The sequence below is a fragment of the Anser anser genome, assembly GCF_964211835.1.
Source record: "Anser anser genome assembly, chromosome: 1".
Classification (NCBI taxonomy): Eukaryota; Metazoa; Chordata; class Aves; order Anseriformes; family Anatidae; genus Anser; species Anser anser.
Window position 1 is genome coordinate 139,483,853 of NC_139720.1, and position 19,321 is coordinate 139,503,173.

Consider the following 19,321-nt stretch of genomic DNA (forward strand, 5'->3'; position numbering starts at 1 on the left):
ACACTGGAAAGGAGCTACTTTGCTTGCTTTAAAGTAACAGTTAAATTTGACCAGTAATAATACTGATGCATCCCCTAAAACACAGCGCAAAGACTGAAAGAGCTCCTAATCAAAATCCTGCCATTTGAAGAAAAACCGCATGCCTGAAAATTGTGCTTATGTGCCAGTACCTGAGGAGCTATGAATCTCAGATGAAGGATTAGATGGTTGGGCTCCACAATTTTCCTTTCCTTCCACAGAAAGCTCTTGTAACAGTACATGAGACTGGTGACTGGTGACCCAGGCTTCCTTAAGACACAGAGTCATAGAACAGTTTGGGTTGGAAGGGACCTTAAAGTCCATGTAGTTCCAACACAGTTTGAAACGACTCAGGTCCCAACAAGCATTTCTGCCAGAGAAGTGTTTAGTTCACCCGTAAGCAAATTTCAATGTAATTAAGGCCTTAAGACTGTGGGTTTTTTTTTGGCAGATGCCACCATATGGTGACTGAGCCCTTCATATGGTGATTGACCTGTACACAGGTAAGAAGCTTCTACTACCAGTAAAAGCAACACCGCTATTTTAGAAAAAGGTAAGGAAAATAGTTTGGGTTTATGAGTTGGGATTAGGCTGTACAGCAGATAGATGTGTGGGAAAATATTTTTTTCCCCTGTGTAATAAAGAGGAGGAGTCACAAAACAAGTGTTGAGCTAGAAATAAATCATTTATTTTAAAACATTACAGGTTAATAAATAGATTAGTTTTCAGAAAACTTAATAATAAATAGCCTTTTATAATTTACACAAGGCAAATACAACATGCCTATAACTATTTTTTAAAAAGCAAAGAAAGCTTGACTTGTAAGCCATTAACAAAGAGATATATATACACTGTTCAGAAGCTAATAAAATAAATCATTTTTATGTAATCTGTAGTGACTATATTGCAGTAGCATTGAAGCAACCCAACCTGACACTGTGTATTTGCTGCCATCCACTTTTTTCCCCATGTCCCATCAGAACTGTTTTTTACATTCCAAGAAAAGAGAAGTGGTTAAAAAAAAATCCACAGTTAAAAAAAAGAATTAACTTAAAAAATACCCCTTTTGTGTAACATTTTCTACTCTCTAGAGCAACCATCTGGGAAAAAAAGCAACAAAAATAAACACAGAAAACTTATTTGCAGCTTTTAAAAAAGATTTCTTAATCTGTAACTTTGTAATCATTTCAACATTGATGTCTGAAACACTTGGGCACTAGTAATAACTTTTGACATCATTGCTGCCTAACACAGTAGACTAAAATCCCGCATCACTTAAGCCCATATTCAGCAGCACCAAAGAATTATTACAAAGACTAATCTCTGTAAAGAAAAGATATCAGGTAATAGATAAATTATTGATAATATTTGATTTAACAGTAAAACTTCAGCTGTTACATCATCACAAGACAACTGAGGAAGATCTGTAGAGTCCTTAATGTTTTATATTTAAGGTAAGATGGGTATAACGTGCAAAGCCCCATTTTAAGCACCCCATACTTAATAACCCGAGATCCTTCTTCAAATACAAACCCTCTATTTTTTTTTTAAATAAAAAGCAAAGCTAAACCTCACAGATTCTAGTATTTCAACAAACGAAATCCAGTGTTTTCATTTTCCAGTGCCAGTTACTTCAGAAAAATACCTATGTTAAATATAAACCAAGATTATTAGTAGGAAGCCTCACTTGTCAAACTGTGTGATATGACAGGTCCTCATTCACGTTAGTTTCAGTTCACCAATAAATAGGCTCTATTTACACATACAGTGTCCCGGAAAGTCAATACAGCAGATAACTTTGTTTAAATATATATTTTTTTTTTTACATAAGTATTTAAGGTAGCAAATTTTTTTTTTGGTTGTATCAAAAAGGTTTCTATTCTCCTACTGAACACTTGAGGGATTTTTGTATTTGACACCTAATAAAGATCAGGAGTGACACATGTAAATCCTCCATACACTGAAGGGATAATGATCAAAGAGCTGTCTTCATGTAAGTAAGTATGTTTGGTAAGTACGATAGAAGCCAGACATACAGAGTGAAACGTCTTTCATGTGGATTTGAATTTAATTCAAAATGCACCCCACCCCTGTCATCAGTCCACTTTACGTTATGTGTAACCTCCATCACTTCTACATTGGAATCACAACACAAATCATCTGGCTTGTAGCTATCAGCACACCTAATGCAAAGAGAAGGTGGGCAGACCCATGAGGGACACCAAAGCTCAGGAGACAACTATGCACATTTGCTCCCTGAGATGATGGAACTCAGATGTCTTATTCAAAGTTACTTGTAAAGGGGTGGAAAAGAGGAAACAGCCAAAATTCAGCTTCAGCAGTGCCTCCTCTTAAGTCAGAAAAGCAATGGGAAAAGACTAAAAGAGGTAGGACACCTAGAATGAGGAGGGCGTAGGATGGAAGAAAGAAGTACCATACCAACAGTGACAAAATAAAATGTTAGTGCACTCTTCAGTTAGAATTGAACCAGATCAGGTACAGCAGAACTCAGAAGAACACTTATGAACAAAGTAGCAAAACATAAAGGCTTCCATTATTTAGCATTCATGATATGAAAGGCTGGAGATATAAAGATGTGCAAGGCCACAAGAATCTCTTTCACCTTATGTGCTGGCTTTTGACATCTGTTTTAAACAAGATTAACTGGACGTTTCTAGAAAGCTCATCACAGATGAGGAGCAGCTGGGGAGAAGACACCTATGCAGACATTTATCAGCTATAAGAATGGCCACAGGACCACAGAACATGGCTGCTACTTAATTCTTACTCTGCATAGAGAGTGTTCATCAAGTAAACTTGTTTGTGTGGTGCAGAAAATGGCAAGGTTTAGACAGGGCAGTCAAGTTTTTTTTGGATATAATATTTACTAATGATTTGCATATGCACCTAACATACTAGGATAGGCACTTTCTAAATAAATAGGAGTAAATTTTAAAACAAAACACACAAATATGGCCAGAGGTCTGAGAACACAAATGTTTTCACTTTAACCTAAAGAAAGATTTTCATGGAACTGTTCAGAGACCAAATGCTAGTACAAAACCAACATGTAACTCATGAACTCTGAATGTGGATTTTGAAAAGACAACTTGACTGCTTCAGAAAACAGCTAACATGGTTTTAAAAATGTAGGTCACTACAGGTCTCATAACTTATGTACAATTCAGGTTTCAATAAAAAATGGAACTAGTATGACAAAACATACTTGTCTGCTGATAACCAATATACCATCTTCCAACCCCTAAAGGATAGGGTTTAGTATTAACCATCTTTCATAGCCCAATTCCCCTCATTTACAGTCCTGAAACTTTCTAGAAATCATACGTAGTATCTGCAAATCCAGAGATGGCCCCTTCTCTGCTAGTGCTATTTTATTCCACCAAGACACCTGGCTTCTGTGCCAGTCTATAGTAACATATGTTTCTGCTAGTTCAGACTCAGAGTCAATTCAGAATCACTCCCACACAATTTGGGGTTGTAAAACTAGCTTCCAAATGACATCCTGGGGCTCTTATTCCCTCAGAATATTCCCTTCAGAATAGTAAGTCTTTGAGAGTAAGTCTTCATGTTCATTGCTGCCATCAGAAGGGCTTTTAACATTTCTCTGAAATTAAAATAGAGGCTGAGTTTTAAAGTAGCATTAATTCAGGTCAAAAAAACACTTCATGAGAGTAGACACTATTACTCCCCACTAATCAACATCTGCATTACCCTCAGCCAGCCACAAAGCTAGATTCATGATTTCTTGATAAGGTGTCATGAGCTTTCTCAAATGGTCTCATAATCACTTTGTGTGTTTTGTTTGTTTGTTCAAGAGACATCCTGACATAGAGGTGTTGACTTCCACTGTACAATTTCCATTTTTGTACTTAAAATGGTAACATTCATTACTTTTCAAGCTTGCCTTACAATTTTTTGACTCGTGGTATTTTAACTAACAAATATAAACACAACATGAAAGTTAGCTATTTTTTGGAAATACCAATATTCTTTAAAAGGTTTAAACTAAACAGTCCAGAATCATTCCAATCACAGCTTAACCTATTTTATACTACCTGTCAAAATATTATTGCTGAACTATTCACACAGGTCTGTAAGTCAGCAGATCTGATTCTATGTTCCTGTTGTTTTTCTGAAACTCAGCTCTCTGAATGCCTATGCTTTTTCAGTCTTCAACCGCTTTTCCCACGTTGTAAGAGGATGAGGCCATCTGAGCTCTGAGAAATCTCATTCTCTTTTGTCTTCTAAACATTTATTTTGTTTTTGCTGCTTATTAACTACTTCACAAAATGGTTTCCTGTCTAGTCACTTCACTAGAATCAAGGTATGTTGGTCATCTTTGAATGGCCCTCTTGTAGGCTACCTCTTCCCATTATGACTACGTTTTTTTTTAAGAAGCTGTCAAGGCATCTAAGAGTTTCAATTCAGGTTTCTGTATTCTGCCAAAAATACATGGCTCCTTCTGAATGCTTTACATGCTTAGAATTTGAATACAGTATTATAGACAGTGAAACTGAATTATTAAACCAATGTAGGCCATCTGAAACAAATACATTCACATTTATGCAGTATTTTTGGATTACAAAGGCACTGAAATAGTTCTGAGCTGCTTACAAATAAGCCACCATATAGGCAATGAGTCTGTGATCGTTTCCACATCCTTCACAGTCTTTCTGTCTGTTCCCAATTAAAAACTCTCAGGTGAATGTGGTATGTCTTAATGCACATGTTACAAAGAAAAATGCATACCTGGACACTACCATCAGCTGATAAGGAAATAGTGAAGGATTTTAAGGGTCCACTGCTCTGTGTAAAGAATTCAATTTAAAACTCCCCAGTGTCTTCACCACATGGCAGACCATGCTGCTAAGACAGTCACTAAAAAGGTCAAATCTGCAGTCCACAGTTCAGCCAATGTTTGTCTCAGAATTCACAGCCTTGACGGTGAACACATTGCAGTATTAACAAATTGCTCTACTCACCTCCCCCTCCCCCCTTATTTTTAAGGTATACATCACCCATGAAAGGTATCAGATTGAGTGCATTAGGAACTGATGTTCTCTACCCACATCAGCCACCATAACACAAGCATTCACACACAGGTCTGTCAGGATACCCACAAATCTTTTCTGACTTATCACCCTTTACTTTAAGGAAATACATCGGTCCCTATGCTGACTCAATCAACGGTTCCAATTAAGGTCATTTATTGTGTTGACTGGGGTACATGGACAACTGCTCCTTTGAAACTGGATGGAGGCCTCCAATTCATTTCATGTAGGCCACCAAATCGTCAGAGGGCAACTACCAACCTGAACCATATTTGAATCAGTGACCTAGAAATGAAAGGCTCCGTATCATTCCCTGAGCCATCCAGTTTCCCCTCAAAAAATATTTTAATCTGTCTTCATGTTAGGTTTATTTAAATCTCCGATATTGAAGTTGAACTCCTTGAAGACTTGTATAAGAACAATTCCAATAGACACTGTGGTGAATCCACATGCCATTCCCAAGAAATCTACCACTCCTACATTACTCCATTCCCTGAAAAGGATAGCTGAAGCCAGCAGGACTAGAGTGGTAAACACAACGTAGTAGATGGCTCCAAACACAGAGGAGTCAAAACATTCCAGTGCCTTATTGATGTATCTGAACTGAATGATAATGCTACATCCTAATACTGCCAGAAGTACCAGACAGAGGTACAGAGCCCTTTGACTTGACGGGTTATTGTGAAAGATATCTTGAGCAGCCAGCCCAATGCCTTTTGTGCTGGGAACAGTGAAACTGCCCAAGAGAGAGCAAATGCTGATGTAAACCATGATATTAGTAGGTCCATGAGCTGGAGCTATCCAGAAGATAAGCAGGAGAAGCATTAGCAGTACTATGCAGAGATAACCCACGAAAACTGGAAAACAAAAAGAAAACAAGATAACAGCACGGTAAGAACTCTTGGCATTCTTGACATTTTAGCAGGCAAGTCACGTCTTACCAACGAACCTAAGGCATACACCACAACTGAGATTTACTGTTGTATATAGACCTACATCTCTGTGCTTTTAGTGATGGTGTGGGCACCTGAAACTGGTGATGTTCTCACATGCTTTGTGTAAAGCGAATCATCAAGTAGTAAAATACATGGCTGCACATTTGAACTGAAGATGGCTTTTTTTTTTTTAATGCTCTCTTCCATCAGGGTTATACTCGTTAAAGTCCTGTACAACAGACAGCTATGACAACACCTTATTCATAACCTGGTGGACCCAGCAAGGAGCTTAGGCATAAAGTTAGATCCCATTTAGCTGAGTGGGATGAGAAGGGGCAGCTGGAAGAACCGGGAGGCCATATCATTTATATTACAGTTTTTGTATACAAAAATATTGTGTGCTTTAAAGTTTTAAAGAAATATATTTCCAATTCATTTCAGTCAGACAAGCTGTAAATTTAGACCAGGGTATTTGTTTTGTTCTCTTTGTTTGCAATTTTTTTTTTTGCTTTGCTTTTTTTCCCCTCTCATCCTTAATTTTGGATAGCTGATGTTGTTAGGTTTCAGTTTCTCTCACTTAAAGCAAATGAGTATTTTTTTGGTTTTTTTTTTGCAAAACAACGTAAATTGAGATCCTAGAATTATGCCTTTCATCTCTAAGATGCAAGATACACTTTTTCAAGATTTTAGAATATTACAAGTTCAAAAGGCCATTGCTCTAATCTTGTTGTGAAGGAGAACGTTTTCAAAAGCATTTGTGTTTTCCTTTTGGCACACATTTATCAATAAATCTGAGAAATTCTAAGTTCAGCAAGTCATAGTTTTCCTACACAAAAACCATATTGGTTTGCCTCAATTATGACATATTTTCTTCAGAAGTCAATTTTCCTATCTCATGGAAGTGGCATGTCCCCTCCTCATGTGTGCTCTCAGTCTCACAAAATCATTCTGAGTTAAGAAAAGAACAAAGTACCTGGATTTGTTAGCTTCTCTTCAAGCTCAGCCTGAGTTGTTACGCTCTCAGACTTTGGGGAATGAATGATGAGCACAACAGATCCAGCGCAGCTCAGCAAACATCCCAGCTTGCCAAGAATGTTCAGTTTTTCTTTCAGCAAGTAAGAAGCTAAAATGGACCTTTCACAAAAAAAGGAAGAATATTAAAAGCGTGAATACTTCCCGTTACTAATGCTCTAACACCTACTTTCCACTATAATTTCCTTCTTAAAGAAATTATTACCAGATGTTAGCAAATTTTCAAATAGCCCTCAAAATGCACTTCTGACTTATTTTAGGGAAGATTCACCAAGTCTCAGCCTTACTCAATCTTTCATGTTTCATCTCAGGAAAAACAGCCCCCCCCCCCCCCCCCCAAATAAAAAGAAACAAAATGCCCTCCAAACAAGCAAACAGAACCCCCCCCCCCCAAAAAAACCATAGCCCCCTACTACTCCAAAAACAAACAAACAAACAACAAATGAAAAAAAAAAAATGAAGGAAGGAACAAGCAGGTATCCGGCAGCCCTGAGACAGACATCTACCTGTTAATGGTTTGTTGAGATACCAGTAACTCACATTTTTTATATGTTATGCAATCATGAGATAAAAATCAGCTCTGGTTACAAAGATCCCAAGGCTCAGACATGTAGCTGAACAAAATATACAAAATTATGTGGCCTAGGCTAAAGTAATAGGTGGTGAGTAGAGCACCACTGTGCCTCACAGAGTATAAAACTAAAGACAGACATGAAGCCTACACAAAGCAATTTATAAAGTAGATGACCAAAGCAGATAGATAATTCAGCAAACAACAGTGGGTAACAGGAAAAAAAAAAATCTCAGGCAATGCACAGCATTGTTTTTAAATAACTGTACTTTTTCCACTGTCGCAGCTTCACAGATAGTGCTTAGCTATTCACAGAATATTTAGCTGTAAATTAAACTCCATTCAGGAGCACTTGATGCCTTTTCTTGCCCTCTCTTCCCTCAAACAAGCATCACGCTGAAGAAGCTGTGGGCAGCCATATGAAGGGAACTTCAGGAAGCTGGGCCAAACCCACTTAAATTAAAATCAGCATCAATAAACACATGGGTTGTGGACAGCAGGGCAGAGAACGTGAAACAATGAGAAAGACCTACATAAGGAGGGGACTGTGAATAAGAGAATAAACAGAAGAGTCCAGAATAATCAAAGTGAAGGAAAAGTCATTTATCTATTCCGGATCATAGTGACAGTTAAACAGAAGATACTCAGAAACCCTCTCTTCACTTTCTGGATTGAGTAACCACTTTCTCCCACCACCACCACCCCAACACACACACTTTACTGGGCAAAACAGGAATAGGTGGCATTGTAACACATCATTAAAGCTCATAAGCCTGACACCTTTTTAGGGGGCCTCCAGTGATCATGAAGTCTCTTTGATGCTTTGCTCAGTAGTAACAGCATTCAAATAAAAACAAAAAAAGCAAACTCTTACCCAAATGGAACGCCAAGTGCTCCCAAGGGAGTCACTAACACGGTTGGGACTGCAGTGTAGGCCAAGAAATTCCCTATTTGACCCAGAGCCACTGTCAAGAGAAACAGAAATAAGCCTTTAAATCCCTTTGTAAAAAGAAGGAATGAAAACTTACCCAATACTGCTTGAGAAAGACTGATCTAACTGGAAAACAGATGTTACAGATCTGCTCAGCTCCGTTAATTTTGCACTAACACAAAATGGCCAGAATTTTTATACATTAATACAGGATTTATATTTGCCATAGAAGATGATCCAAGAGGATACAGTAAATCTTATTTATACTCCACCAAGAGGACTTGCAAATAAGACTATCTAATCATGTGTTAGAAACACATGGATTACACTCGGATATCTTAACAGGGAGTGCTAAAAGCATATCTAAGCCACAATTTCAACTTTAGAACATGCATACACCTAACACAAATGCACTTGCTTATAGTTTCTAACAGCAGTGTTCCCTTCTTGGTGGAAGATAAGGACAGGAAACTCATCTGATAATGAGATACTAAGCACATGTGTAAAAGCTCCTCGACATACAGTAGACTGTGTCAACTTTTCAAAGCCCTGTATAACACGAGAAGAAATTCCTGACCACTGTAAGAAGAACAGATATGTGCCAAGTCACAGTAAAAGCCTCACGATCTTATTCTCTCCCCTCTGCCCCAAGAAAGCCAATTCCTAAATTTACCACGCTACTGCACACCACAGCTGTGATAAACACTTCATGTGTTCAAGCTTTCAGCAGAAAAAAAGAAAAACAGCTTGATGGTTTTGCAAGTGCTGGCACGTTTATAACAGGCCAACATGATGCTTGCCTAGCGACAGTCTGGTAACTGGTGAGAACCCTGAGGCTGAACCCAAGTTACACACAGCTCGCGTTTCAAGCTGATTTTAAGAGCCATTATTAGCATTTAAAAACATACCAAGAAGCCAAACTCTTTCTGCTCAGACTGGCATTGCCCTTGACTATCAAATATTGTTATCACCCTGCTCTTCACACCTGCAAAGCGCTGTGCAAACATTAATTAATTACTGAATTAGCTCAGTGAAGCTGAAGACCTGTGTAACCTACATGGAACACGAAGGAGACAAACAAACTCACAGAACTGCAGAGCACGGCAAAATTAATCTAATTCAAGGCACCGAGGCTCTCTCTGTATGCCGGAACAAGCCAGAGAAGTTAATGAGCACCACTGCTAGAGCACAGGAGTCAGTGGTGGTATTCTGAATATTTTTTGCCCCTAGGAATGGAGTAACTCAGCTACCAGCCTCAGTTTTGTCCTTCAGCAGGCACACGCGGATACCTTCAAGGCATCCAACAGCCCTGAGGAACACCTTGCACAGAGGGCAGGGCACACCTGGCACACCATGTTTCTGCTGATTCCGTACATTTTCAAGTTATTCTGGCAATAACTTGTTTGTTTGTTTCTTTTTTGTAGGCCAGGTGCCTTATCTTTCTGAGGACAGAACACTAATAGATGGCACCAACACCGATACATAAATTAGGACTCCGAAGCTTTGGTCACACTGCATGTATTATAAGCCCTCTGAACTCACCAAGAGTTTTCAGTAGTACTGTGGAATAATAGTAGCAGTCTCTCACCACTGTGAACAACAGGCCAGGATTAACAAAGACCAATTATAAAAAGAATCTGAGTAATGGCTACCATCTGCCTGTTGTTGAAGACCTTTGCTGCCAACCTACTCAGTCCTCAGTGGATAGAAATCCGTCTCCAGATACATCAGGGCTGTAAATCAAGACGTGACTTCAGCTCTTGATGGCACACCAAGCTGACTTTGCAAAAGGAGTACCGATATCCCAGAAGTTATTGCAACACAAACCCTGGTGCACAGACATGTCTACATCAGCAAGGAGACCAGTAAGAGCAGATCTGAACAGCAAAAGATGTCTGCTCCATGCATCTCAGGGGTTTTATTGCAGACTCAGTTTAGCCTGCTCCCACAGACCAAGTCTGTTTGCAGCTGATGTGCATCAGCCATGTCCCTAGAAAGCACCTTCCAGCCTCGTTTCATCGTAAAGGAGCTCAGTTCAAAAGCTCCAACACTGCTCCACAATGTGAACTAAAGCACAGTGAGGGGAGACAAACAGGAGACTTCCTTCCCAAGTGCACTCCTGTTCTGCAATAACGTGCTAAGACATATGCATCCACTGTAAAAACAGTCACAAATACCAGATCCATGCAGCTATCAAACCCTGCACTGAAACTAATTCTTTAGCTAATGAGTTTAATGCTAACTGGAATATCTGTAATCACTGTTTGACTACAGTGTAAAAAAAAAAAGTCCCTTAGCAGAATCTGTAGGCCTTCATTTGAAGTCTTCCAGTAGATCCTATTGCCACAAAATAGCTAGGCAGTGTTATTTCAAGCCAGCATGCCAACTCAGAAATGCTTGTTCATTGTCTGAACAAATATTGTGAAAACAAGTTGGTAGAGTTTATGCTGGTTTTGTTAGTCATCCTGACCCCAAATTCCATACTTGAGAAAACAGTATCAGCTACTATAATTTCACCCAGATTACTGGGGATATTGCTAACCCCCAAAACACCGCCTCTCCCTGGATCCCATAGCTGCCTACCTGGCCCTTGCTATTGCAGTTTGTGGCAGTGTTGCAATACTGAACCTGTAACGTCCTTAAGGAATCCTTACTTTGGTTCCTTTGTGAAATAATTGAGGCTGTGTTTTGAAATACCTGCACCTAGCTGATAGACAGAAGCCGAAGGAAACCTTTCCCTGCAGCTATTTTGCCTTCAGGCAGCTTTTAAGCAGGAAATCTTTTCTTCTAATTCACCAAGATAAGCTCCAGTAATAAAAACTCTCGTTTTAACTCCTGTTCTGAAATTCAAGTCAGAAGCCTCACAAAGGATAAACAATAGTGTCCAAAGCATAAATTTTTTTGCTGCTTAGGCAGCAGTGATCACAGCAAAGTCAGAAGCCCACAAAGAACTGCTTAAGCTCATCTTAAATTAGCTGAGGACTTGCCTCTGAAGCTCTGTTGGCTTCTACATTTGCTGCAGGCTTTGTCCTTTGAGGGATCTATCAACGTCCATTCCCTGTGTACAGCATGAAAACAACAAAAAATACCTTGCTGCATCAAAACATTTCCATATAATCCACAAAAGGCTGGACTAGTGTCTGTAAGCGGGGTTTGATTTTAAACTCCCATGGTAAAACTAGGGCTGAACTAAAAAAGTAAAAAGCTAGTTACTCCACATGCTGCATTCAAGTTGGAGACTGAACGTAGTGTGATAGCTTACAAAAATACTCTGATGAAAACTGTACAGATCTCATAATCAGCCCCGTATATGGCTTCATATTAATCTTGCAGATTTAAAACAACACCCAAGCTGGAACTGTCAAACTAGAAATCAAAAAATGTGGGTTTTTTTTGTTTTGTTTTTTTTTTTGAGACTGGCTAACTGCTTTCTGATCTAAAACATAATGTGCTCAATGAGCCCTTTTGTGCAGAACTACAATTTCTTATTCAGCTTTGACTTTTATTAAAAACTGGGCACAGCAGTACAATCCAAAGACACAAAACATGCAAGAATCCAGAGTCAGAGCAGTGTGTGGGTGCCAGGGGCTACAAGCATCAAATGGTTCAGAAAATCTGGAAAGAAGTCTAACTTGGGTTTATCCCAGCTCTTTGCCTTTTCTAACACCATCAGACATAACAATCAGAGAGACAGTTTAGTAAGGGTGAGATATTCCCAAGGGAAAGGAATTTCACTACAAGCGAGTGCCAGATTCAAGATCAGAACCAGATTTTCTGATGTCTCATTTTGCCACCTAACCACAACTTCCCCCTTCAAAAAAAAAAGGAGCCATTTAAGATACTTACTTGCAATAGTGCCAGACCACCATACTATATCTGTCAAGTATGAAGTACCTGGGAGAGGAAGTATAGGAAGATATATTAGAAAAATATGAAACTGCAATATTGGGGCAACAAAACAGAATGATTTCCATACTCTCAGCTATTTAGGACCTTTATCTTAATCCTTTTCCTCAAGGCAGCTGAGCGAGCAGAAAACAAGGGAGGACAGAAGGTGCCCAGATTTGGCCTAGGTGTCTAAGTCAGACCTTCTTAAGGCAACGTGTTAGACGCTCTGGTATCCAGTCTGAAGTACCTATGCGATACTAATGCTGCATTACTTTGAAGAGCATCCAAAATGTCAGCAAATGAGAAAAAAACTCTGAAGGTGCCACTTAACATACACATTGGAGCCACTACTAGAAGAATGGGAAACCTATGGAAACAAGACACAATTTACATAAATTAGTTCGCTCAAGTAGCCTGAATGAAGTTGTATCACAGAAGTTGTTCTGGCACGCAGTTTTGGCAGTACGGGAGCATGGACGGATCCTCCTGCATGTGAACGTTTGGGAAACACTATGACTGAAGCCTCTGAATTACTGACATAATGCCACATCTCCAAGAGCGGAATAAAAACTCTGGATTGTCCTCTAGTGCCTCCCGAGCTCAAGGATGACTGTTTCCATTGTCAGATGATAGACTCTTGACCCAGAGCGCACCGGGGAGCCCGTACACCACATTTTATCAGCTCTACTTCTGTAGAGCATCAAGGCTAATCACTACTTACTAAACCAAAGACTAGCCCCGCTGAACGTGACCTTGGCATCACGTCATTCTCTCACATTCTGCTCCTCTTTCTAGCAATCCAGCTCTGCATTTACTTGGGAAGATGCTTTCTTAAGGCCTGGTGGAGCAATAGGCAATATTGTACCTACAGCTAGCACTCTGAAATCCCAAATAAAAGAAAGATACAGTAATCTGCAACTCTGGAGACTTATAAAATATTAAATGCTTGGAAATCACACTATATAATTGAAGTGAGATGGAAAATGACTAATGAAAATGGCCAGCTTTAGAGTGGGTGTAATCATTTTTTGGACTTTTGTTATTGCATATAAAATAAAAACACTGTTGGGAGCACAAATTACAGAAAATATTGACTCAAGTAAGATAACTTTGCAAAATATTTGCCACCCGCTGCTGTTTCTAACTAAGCGAGGATTACTAATTGCATTGATACAATGTTATTGATTTGGGAGAGAACAGAGAAAAGACTTGAAGTGCCTCCTTGTTAATTATACAACACCTACTGAAGGCAATGGAAAAAAAGACATCATCTGACATCGACCATCTTGGGCTCCTAGTTCTGACCGCTAGGTTCAAGGAAGAGCCGCATGGCTTCAGAACATTGAATGGAGAGGGACGTAGGGTATTTGCCACCCCAAGCATGGCACTAGGAAATGCTTGGCAAGGTACACAGATAAAAGTCAGTAAAATCTTCAAAGCGGGTGTTTGGCAGGTGCAACACTCGGACACCAGCACCAAGCACACGGATGCACGCCCATCGCCCACTTAACCCAGCGCACAGCTGAAGCGATGAGACCCAACTATAGACCAAAATGGAAAGCTCCTTTAACTAGGCCGGGCTGGAAAGTCACTCCTTTTTTCTCTCTCATTTCCCCATTGTTTCCCTTACAAAAAGATTTGCATTTACGATGCAAACGTAACCTCTCTGTGGACAATAAAAATTGATTACAGCCATCTTGAAGGGACAGCAGCTTGCAAAACGGCGGCCTGTCCGGGACCCTTAACTGTAAGGTCACTGTAGAAAACGCAGAACAAACTTGCTAGCTCATGCTGCCAGCCGGTCGTAACAGAGCTGCAAGTTTGTGCTGCTCCACTGCACCCAGCCTGAGCGTGCTGCGGGCAGCGGGAAGGCGCCGCTGCCCTGACACAAGCCACCTCCAACAAGGAAAATCACATGCATGTGCACACACACGGAGGAAATACGGAATACGTTATAGTTGTTAATAAGGGTTTGTCCATGAGGAAGAGCTCCAGGGGGCTATGCACGCTCGCACACAGACACCACCTGCCCACCGACTGCCTCCTGACCCCAGGAATAACACCAGGCAGCCTGCCCCCACAACTTTCCTCGCGAATAAGGCGTGACAGCGAGAAAACACACGCGCACAGCCGCCGTCCCACCCCCGGAGCGCCGAGCCGCCGCCACCACCACACCGCCTCCCGTCAGCCGCGAGCCCCGGGGGGCTCCATTTTAGAGCCGGGCCCCCCTCCCTCGGCGAGGCCCCGGGGCTGTCGGACGGACCCCAGCGGGCAGCAGCCCCCGCGCTGCTTTCTGGGGATGCCCGGGGGTGGTGGTGGTGGTGACGGCGTCGGCAGCGCGGCCCTACCTCTCCCGCGGGCCCGCACGATGCCCTTCTTCTGCAGGACGAAGGTGGAGCCGTTCACCAGGCTGGACACCACGGCCACGCTCAGGCCCAGCGACACGGCGGCGGGGCCGGGCCCGGGCCCGGGGCTCTGCGCTGCCCCCTCGCCCGCTGCCGCACCGGCCGCCATCCGCATCGCCCCCGCCGACAGCTGCTGGCGCCGCGGCTCCGCCGGCCCGGCCCTCCCGGCACCGGCACCGCCCTGCGGGGGGCGGGCACCGCGGGGACCCGCCCCGAAACCGGGGGGGGGGCTGGGGGGAGCGGGGCTGTGCCGGCGGCACGATGGCGTCATGGCAGGGCCCCAGCTGTGGCGTCACGGCCGGGCCGCTGAGGGGTCCCTGAGGGGTCCCTGAGGGGTGGCGGGGGGCTGCGGGGTGGAGGGGGTCCCGCAGAGGGGCGGCGGGTTGTAGGGGAAGCGTGAGCTGCCTGGGCTGCTGCAGGCCTTCAAAATGCCGTCTGAGCGGCGTGGGGAGCCTCCCGGTGCCGAGCTGGCGGCAGGCTTCCCCCCTCGGCGGGAGCAGCGTGGAGGGCATGCTCCCCTGCGGTGCCTGCCCTTCCTGAAATAAGCCATAAAAGGGTTACAGCGACAACATCTGCCCGAGGAGATGGTGTCTTAGCTGGCAGTATCTGCAATATCCGCCCGAGGAGATCTTAGCTAGCTGCAAATAAAAGTTCATTTTTCTGTCACTCCTATCAGTCAGTACTTTGCATCCATTTTAGTGCTCCCAGGAAATACGAGTTCAGAAAAACTCCTGAAAATGTTTCTCTCTGTTTGCCTACTCTGCTTGAAGCAGCTGCCTCAGGAAGGCACAGGAAGGCTGAAGTATGTTTTCGTCTATGTTTAGCAGTAAAAAGATGCAATGCTTACTGCTGTGCTGCCTATAGTTCCACCTGCGTTGCTTCAGCAGGTCACCGTATAAATATTTAATACTATGGAAGGGAGGATTTGTCCTTGCGAGCCTCTCAGGATCCGCAAAATGAGAACATACGAGGTGGAAGAACAGTTATGCACAGCAACCCTTTGAATTTTGCAAAGCACTAAACAAGGACAGAGGTGAGGACAAATACTGGCTAGTTACAAATACCAGTTTCTGATCTGCATGCAGCCTGCTAGCATGTACAATGAAATTTACTACAGGAAATGATTGATGTTTGCACAGCGGAAAGATGAGCTATATTTAACAGCCTTCACAACTAATTACCAAGCACGTTTTTGAACAAAGCTCAAACCTGAGCAACTGTTAAACTCAAAATCTCTCTGCGTTGTGGTCAAACAGAGACAAACAAAACAGATATTAGAGATCTTAAGAAAACAGTTTATTATTCTCTAGCCATGTTATTTTAATCTCCAAATTGTAAAACTTAGAAATGTCTCTCTAAAATACACTTTTGGATGGGTAATTCCAAATACAGTTAGCGTGCCTTGTTCCGTTGGTTACTATTACCCTTGCCAGCTAATAGTTGTAGTGTTCTTAAGGACTAGTCAGAGACTAAAATAAGAAACACAGTGTTGATAAATATTAACTTTGCACATATATTGAAAACCAGAGCCTGACTGCACTAACATCTTCTAAGATCAATTGATGCAAAAAATCTGCATTATGTAGTTTACAAACATATTGAACCAAAACATGAAGGTACCTCAAAAATAACAGCTCTTATAATTAATGGAGACTAGATGACCTTCCTTAAACTATCACATATGCCCAACATATAAAACCCTAAGGTACATCCAATCTTCTGAGACTGAGTTTTGTTGTGATAGCATCATTCATCCTGCCAAAGCTGTCTGATCCTGTTTGTAGTATTGCAAAACAACATGCTTTGGGTTAGTTTGGCTTGGACATGGCAGTGCTGCAGTACGGCTGATATCACTGTGGTCTGAAGTCTCATGAACACAAATTGTACTGTAGGAACATCAGAACTTATGTGGCATTTCCTCTAACAAACTCTGCTCCTGTCCATCACTTCTTTCCAACCCCAGTCTCATATTATTGCTAGTTCCGCACTTTTTGGCCACGTTTTGCTTATTTCAAACAATATGTGAGAACTGATGTAAAAACTGTACAGGTTTTTTTTATAGAAGTAGCTAACTCTACTCTGCAACACAATAGCAATGTGGGTGTTCAGGATCAGTCAAGAGGTATGTGCTGTATTTAGTTGTCTTACGCAGGGCTCCTACCCAGGCAAAGGGATGAATGATTGAGGTAGGACTCTTGGGAAGGGGTGAGCAAGGTTGGTGGAGGTCCACCACTTTTTGTTTTGCTTCCTTTGCGTTTTTTGTTTGGTTGATTGTTTTTCTGGGTAGAGGGAGGATGTCAAGGTGGAACTTTTTGGTTAGGATGGGTTTTTCCCTGATCTGAAGGGGAAAGAAAAATGCTTCAGATCTGCCTGATCTGAAGGAATGTGTTGTTTCCTATGTAATGGTTTGGATTCCTCTGTTACGATTGTTTTATGTAGGTAAAATAAATTTTATTTTGAAATTAAAGCAGTTGTTGGAGTGTTTTATCTAGGCTAGAGGAAAATCAGATCATCCTGTATCTGACGCAGAATGAGAACACAGTAGCTGTGCCCAGAAGGTGATCTGAGTCTTCTGATAAAGTAGCTGGGAGAGCAGGGTGGATGTCTACCAACAGCTGTATCAGGCCCTGAGGCAACAGCAGTAATTCTGCTTGGCAGAAGCACTGTAAAGATCAACTTTGCCAGCAACTGAAGCAGTAAGAACTGAGACTGCAGAGAAAACAGCAAGAAGACAGTGGAAGAAGACTATGTTTTCTGGCTCTTGAGAACGAAAGACCACAGTAAGCAAAGTTATATGAGGACTGTTATGTAATGGTCCACTGAACCTCGGCCTGAAGATAACCTAAAAGCCCTTTCTAAGGAGTCTTGAGGATTTGGCTGGAGTCTGGAAGTGGATTTGGTACAAGGGGGCCATTGCTGGTACAAGTTGGCCTGCTTTGGAAAGGAAGTGACTTGAATCTTGGTGGTAATCCAGCTCTTGGCTTGTGGTGGGCATGGATCCTGTCAGCTCTTTTGCTCTCCTCTCTGCTCCGTGAATAAGGACTTCACTGAACTGTTCCAGAGAAGACAGCGTGCAGTCTTTGGGCCCAGGTTTGGACATTTTAATCCTTAGTGGCCTTTGTGAAATTAAACTGTAGCTCTGAGCTCTACTGCGCTGTAGGCCATGGTCACAAGGCTCCTGAAGTCACAAGGCCATGGTCACAAGACTCGTGGAGCTGGAACTGAAGAAAATCAGGCTTAGCCCTGATGTCTGACACTGACAGTCTGAAACTGCAACAATATGCCACCTTATACCCTGTCTGCAATATGGGAGGACTCACAAGCATCCACGGTCTCTCTGTCCTGCGGGTTACCACAAGGAAGGCAGCCCTTGGGTATACTGGCTGCCTTCCAGGGCAGAACAATGGGCTGCAAATAAGCACGACCCACTGCAGTCTGAAATTGGGTGGAAAAATGAGGACGGAAGATTTCCTTTGATCCTTTGTCCGAGGTTCCTGCCGTGGAGCTGCTATCAGTGTGCAACAAAGTCTGGACTGAATGAGTTTTGCTTTCTCTTTTGCCTATGGAAAATAAATTCTCAGCTAAATGGCAGCTTCCTTCCCAGAGAGATGGTGCAAGGCTGATGGCAGGTTATTGACAGAGGAAGCACGGCAGGTGTACTGCAGATAGATCGGTCACTTTCAGCTCTCCTGCAGGGAAACAGGTCTCTTCAGAGGAAATCTGTCTGTTGTGCAGCCAGCAGAAGCTAGGCAGCTAGTTCTGATGTATGTTCATTAACAGGCTGCAGAGAACCCAATTTAATTAACACCATGTCTGCTCCCACATGCTGTGCAGAAATCAATTCTAGATCCCCTGTGACTGGGGAACACAGGAAAAAGCACAGATTTTCCAGTTAATCTTGCGGCAGATGGTATGGTCCACCTACATTAGTTGCAAAGTCTGACTGGGGCATGGTCTCCTATACTGACTTTCCACTAATGTGTTGCATATAGTGTATGTATATCCAGCTCTTCGTGTATTAGAATGATGGTAAAAGTCTGGTATGTATTAGCATTTTGGCATGAACCTTTAGAACAAGTCTTCCAATGAAGGTATGATAATCACAATCATTAGAAAAGCAGGCTCTATCACAGTCTTGGGTGCAAAGAATCTGCCTGACTTTCCCATACCTTGGCTGTTAATTGGAGTTAACAGTTGGGAGTTCTGGACTGTGCTTCAGACTTACATATGTTGTTGTCAGCTTTGATGTGGTGACCTATACCACCACTTCATCAGCTGCACACCAAACTAGTGTGTTATAATCATTGAATTCCCTGTAGTGATAATCTCTTCCTTTTAAACTGGTCAGCTGCTCAATTGAGCAAGTGGAGACTAAGTTTCAGGGTATACCTTGGAGAGTTGGGCAATTCAAATTCTCTCACAAGTGAAGAACTTCAGAGGCATTCCTCTCACTAACCAAGTAAACTCTG

The 19,321-nt window shown here is 42.1% G+C and overlaps 1 protein-coding gene across 1 annotated transcript; it reads right to left on the bottom strand.

Moving 5' to 3' along the window:
- Positions 1–684: 684 nt before the first annotated feature.
- NIPA1 (NIPA magnesium transporter 1) lies at positions 685–15,043 on the bottom strand. The gene is made up of 5 exons (XM_083805699.1): positions 14,796–15,043; positions 12,406–12,453; positions 8,503–8,593; positions 6,999–7,159; positions 685–5,947 (listed from the first exon to the last, which is right to left on the bottom strand). Exons 1-5 carry the CDS (start codon positions 14,965–14,967, stop codon positions 5,436–5,438), a joined length of 984 nt encoding a protein of 327 aa, XP_083661825.1. The 5' UTR covers positions 14,968–15,043; the 3' UTR covers positions 685–5,435.
- Positions 15,044–19,321: the final 4,278 nt, after the last annotated feature.

Bases quoted from the DNA above. Each gene is read 5' to 3' on its own strand.
- NIPA1 (XM_083805699.1), bottom strand. From the start codon at position 14,967: ATGCGGATGGCGGCCGGTGCGGCAGCGGGCGAGGGGGCAGCGCAGAGC. The intron at 12,454-14,795 runs GTAGGGCCGCGC...TTCCTCTCCCAG, and splicing joins CGTGCGGGCCCGCGGGAGAG to GTACTTCATACTTGACAGAT. The intron at 5,948-6,998 runs GTACTTTGTTCT...TTTGTTTTCCAG, and splicing joins AGAGAAGCTAACAAATCCAG to TTTTCGTGGGTTATCTCTGC.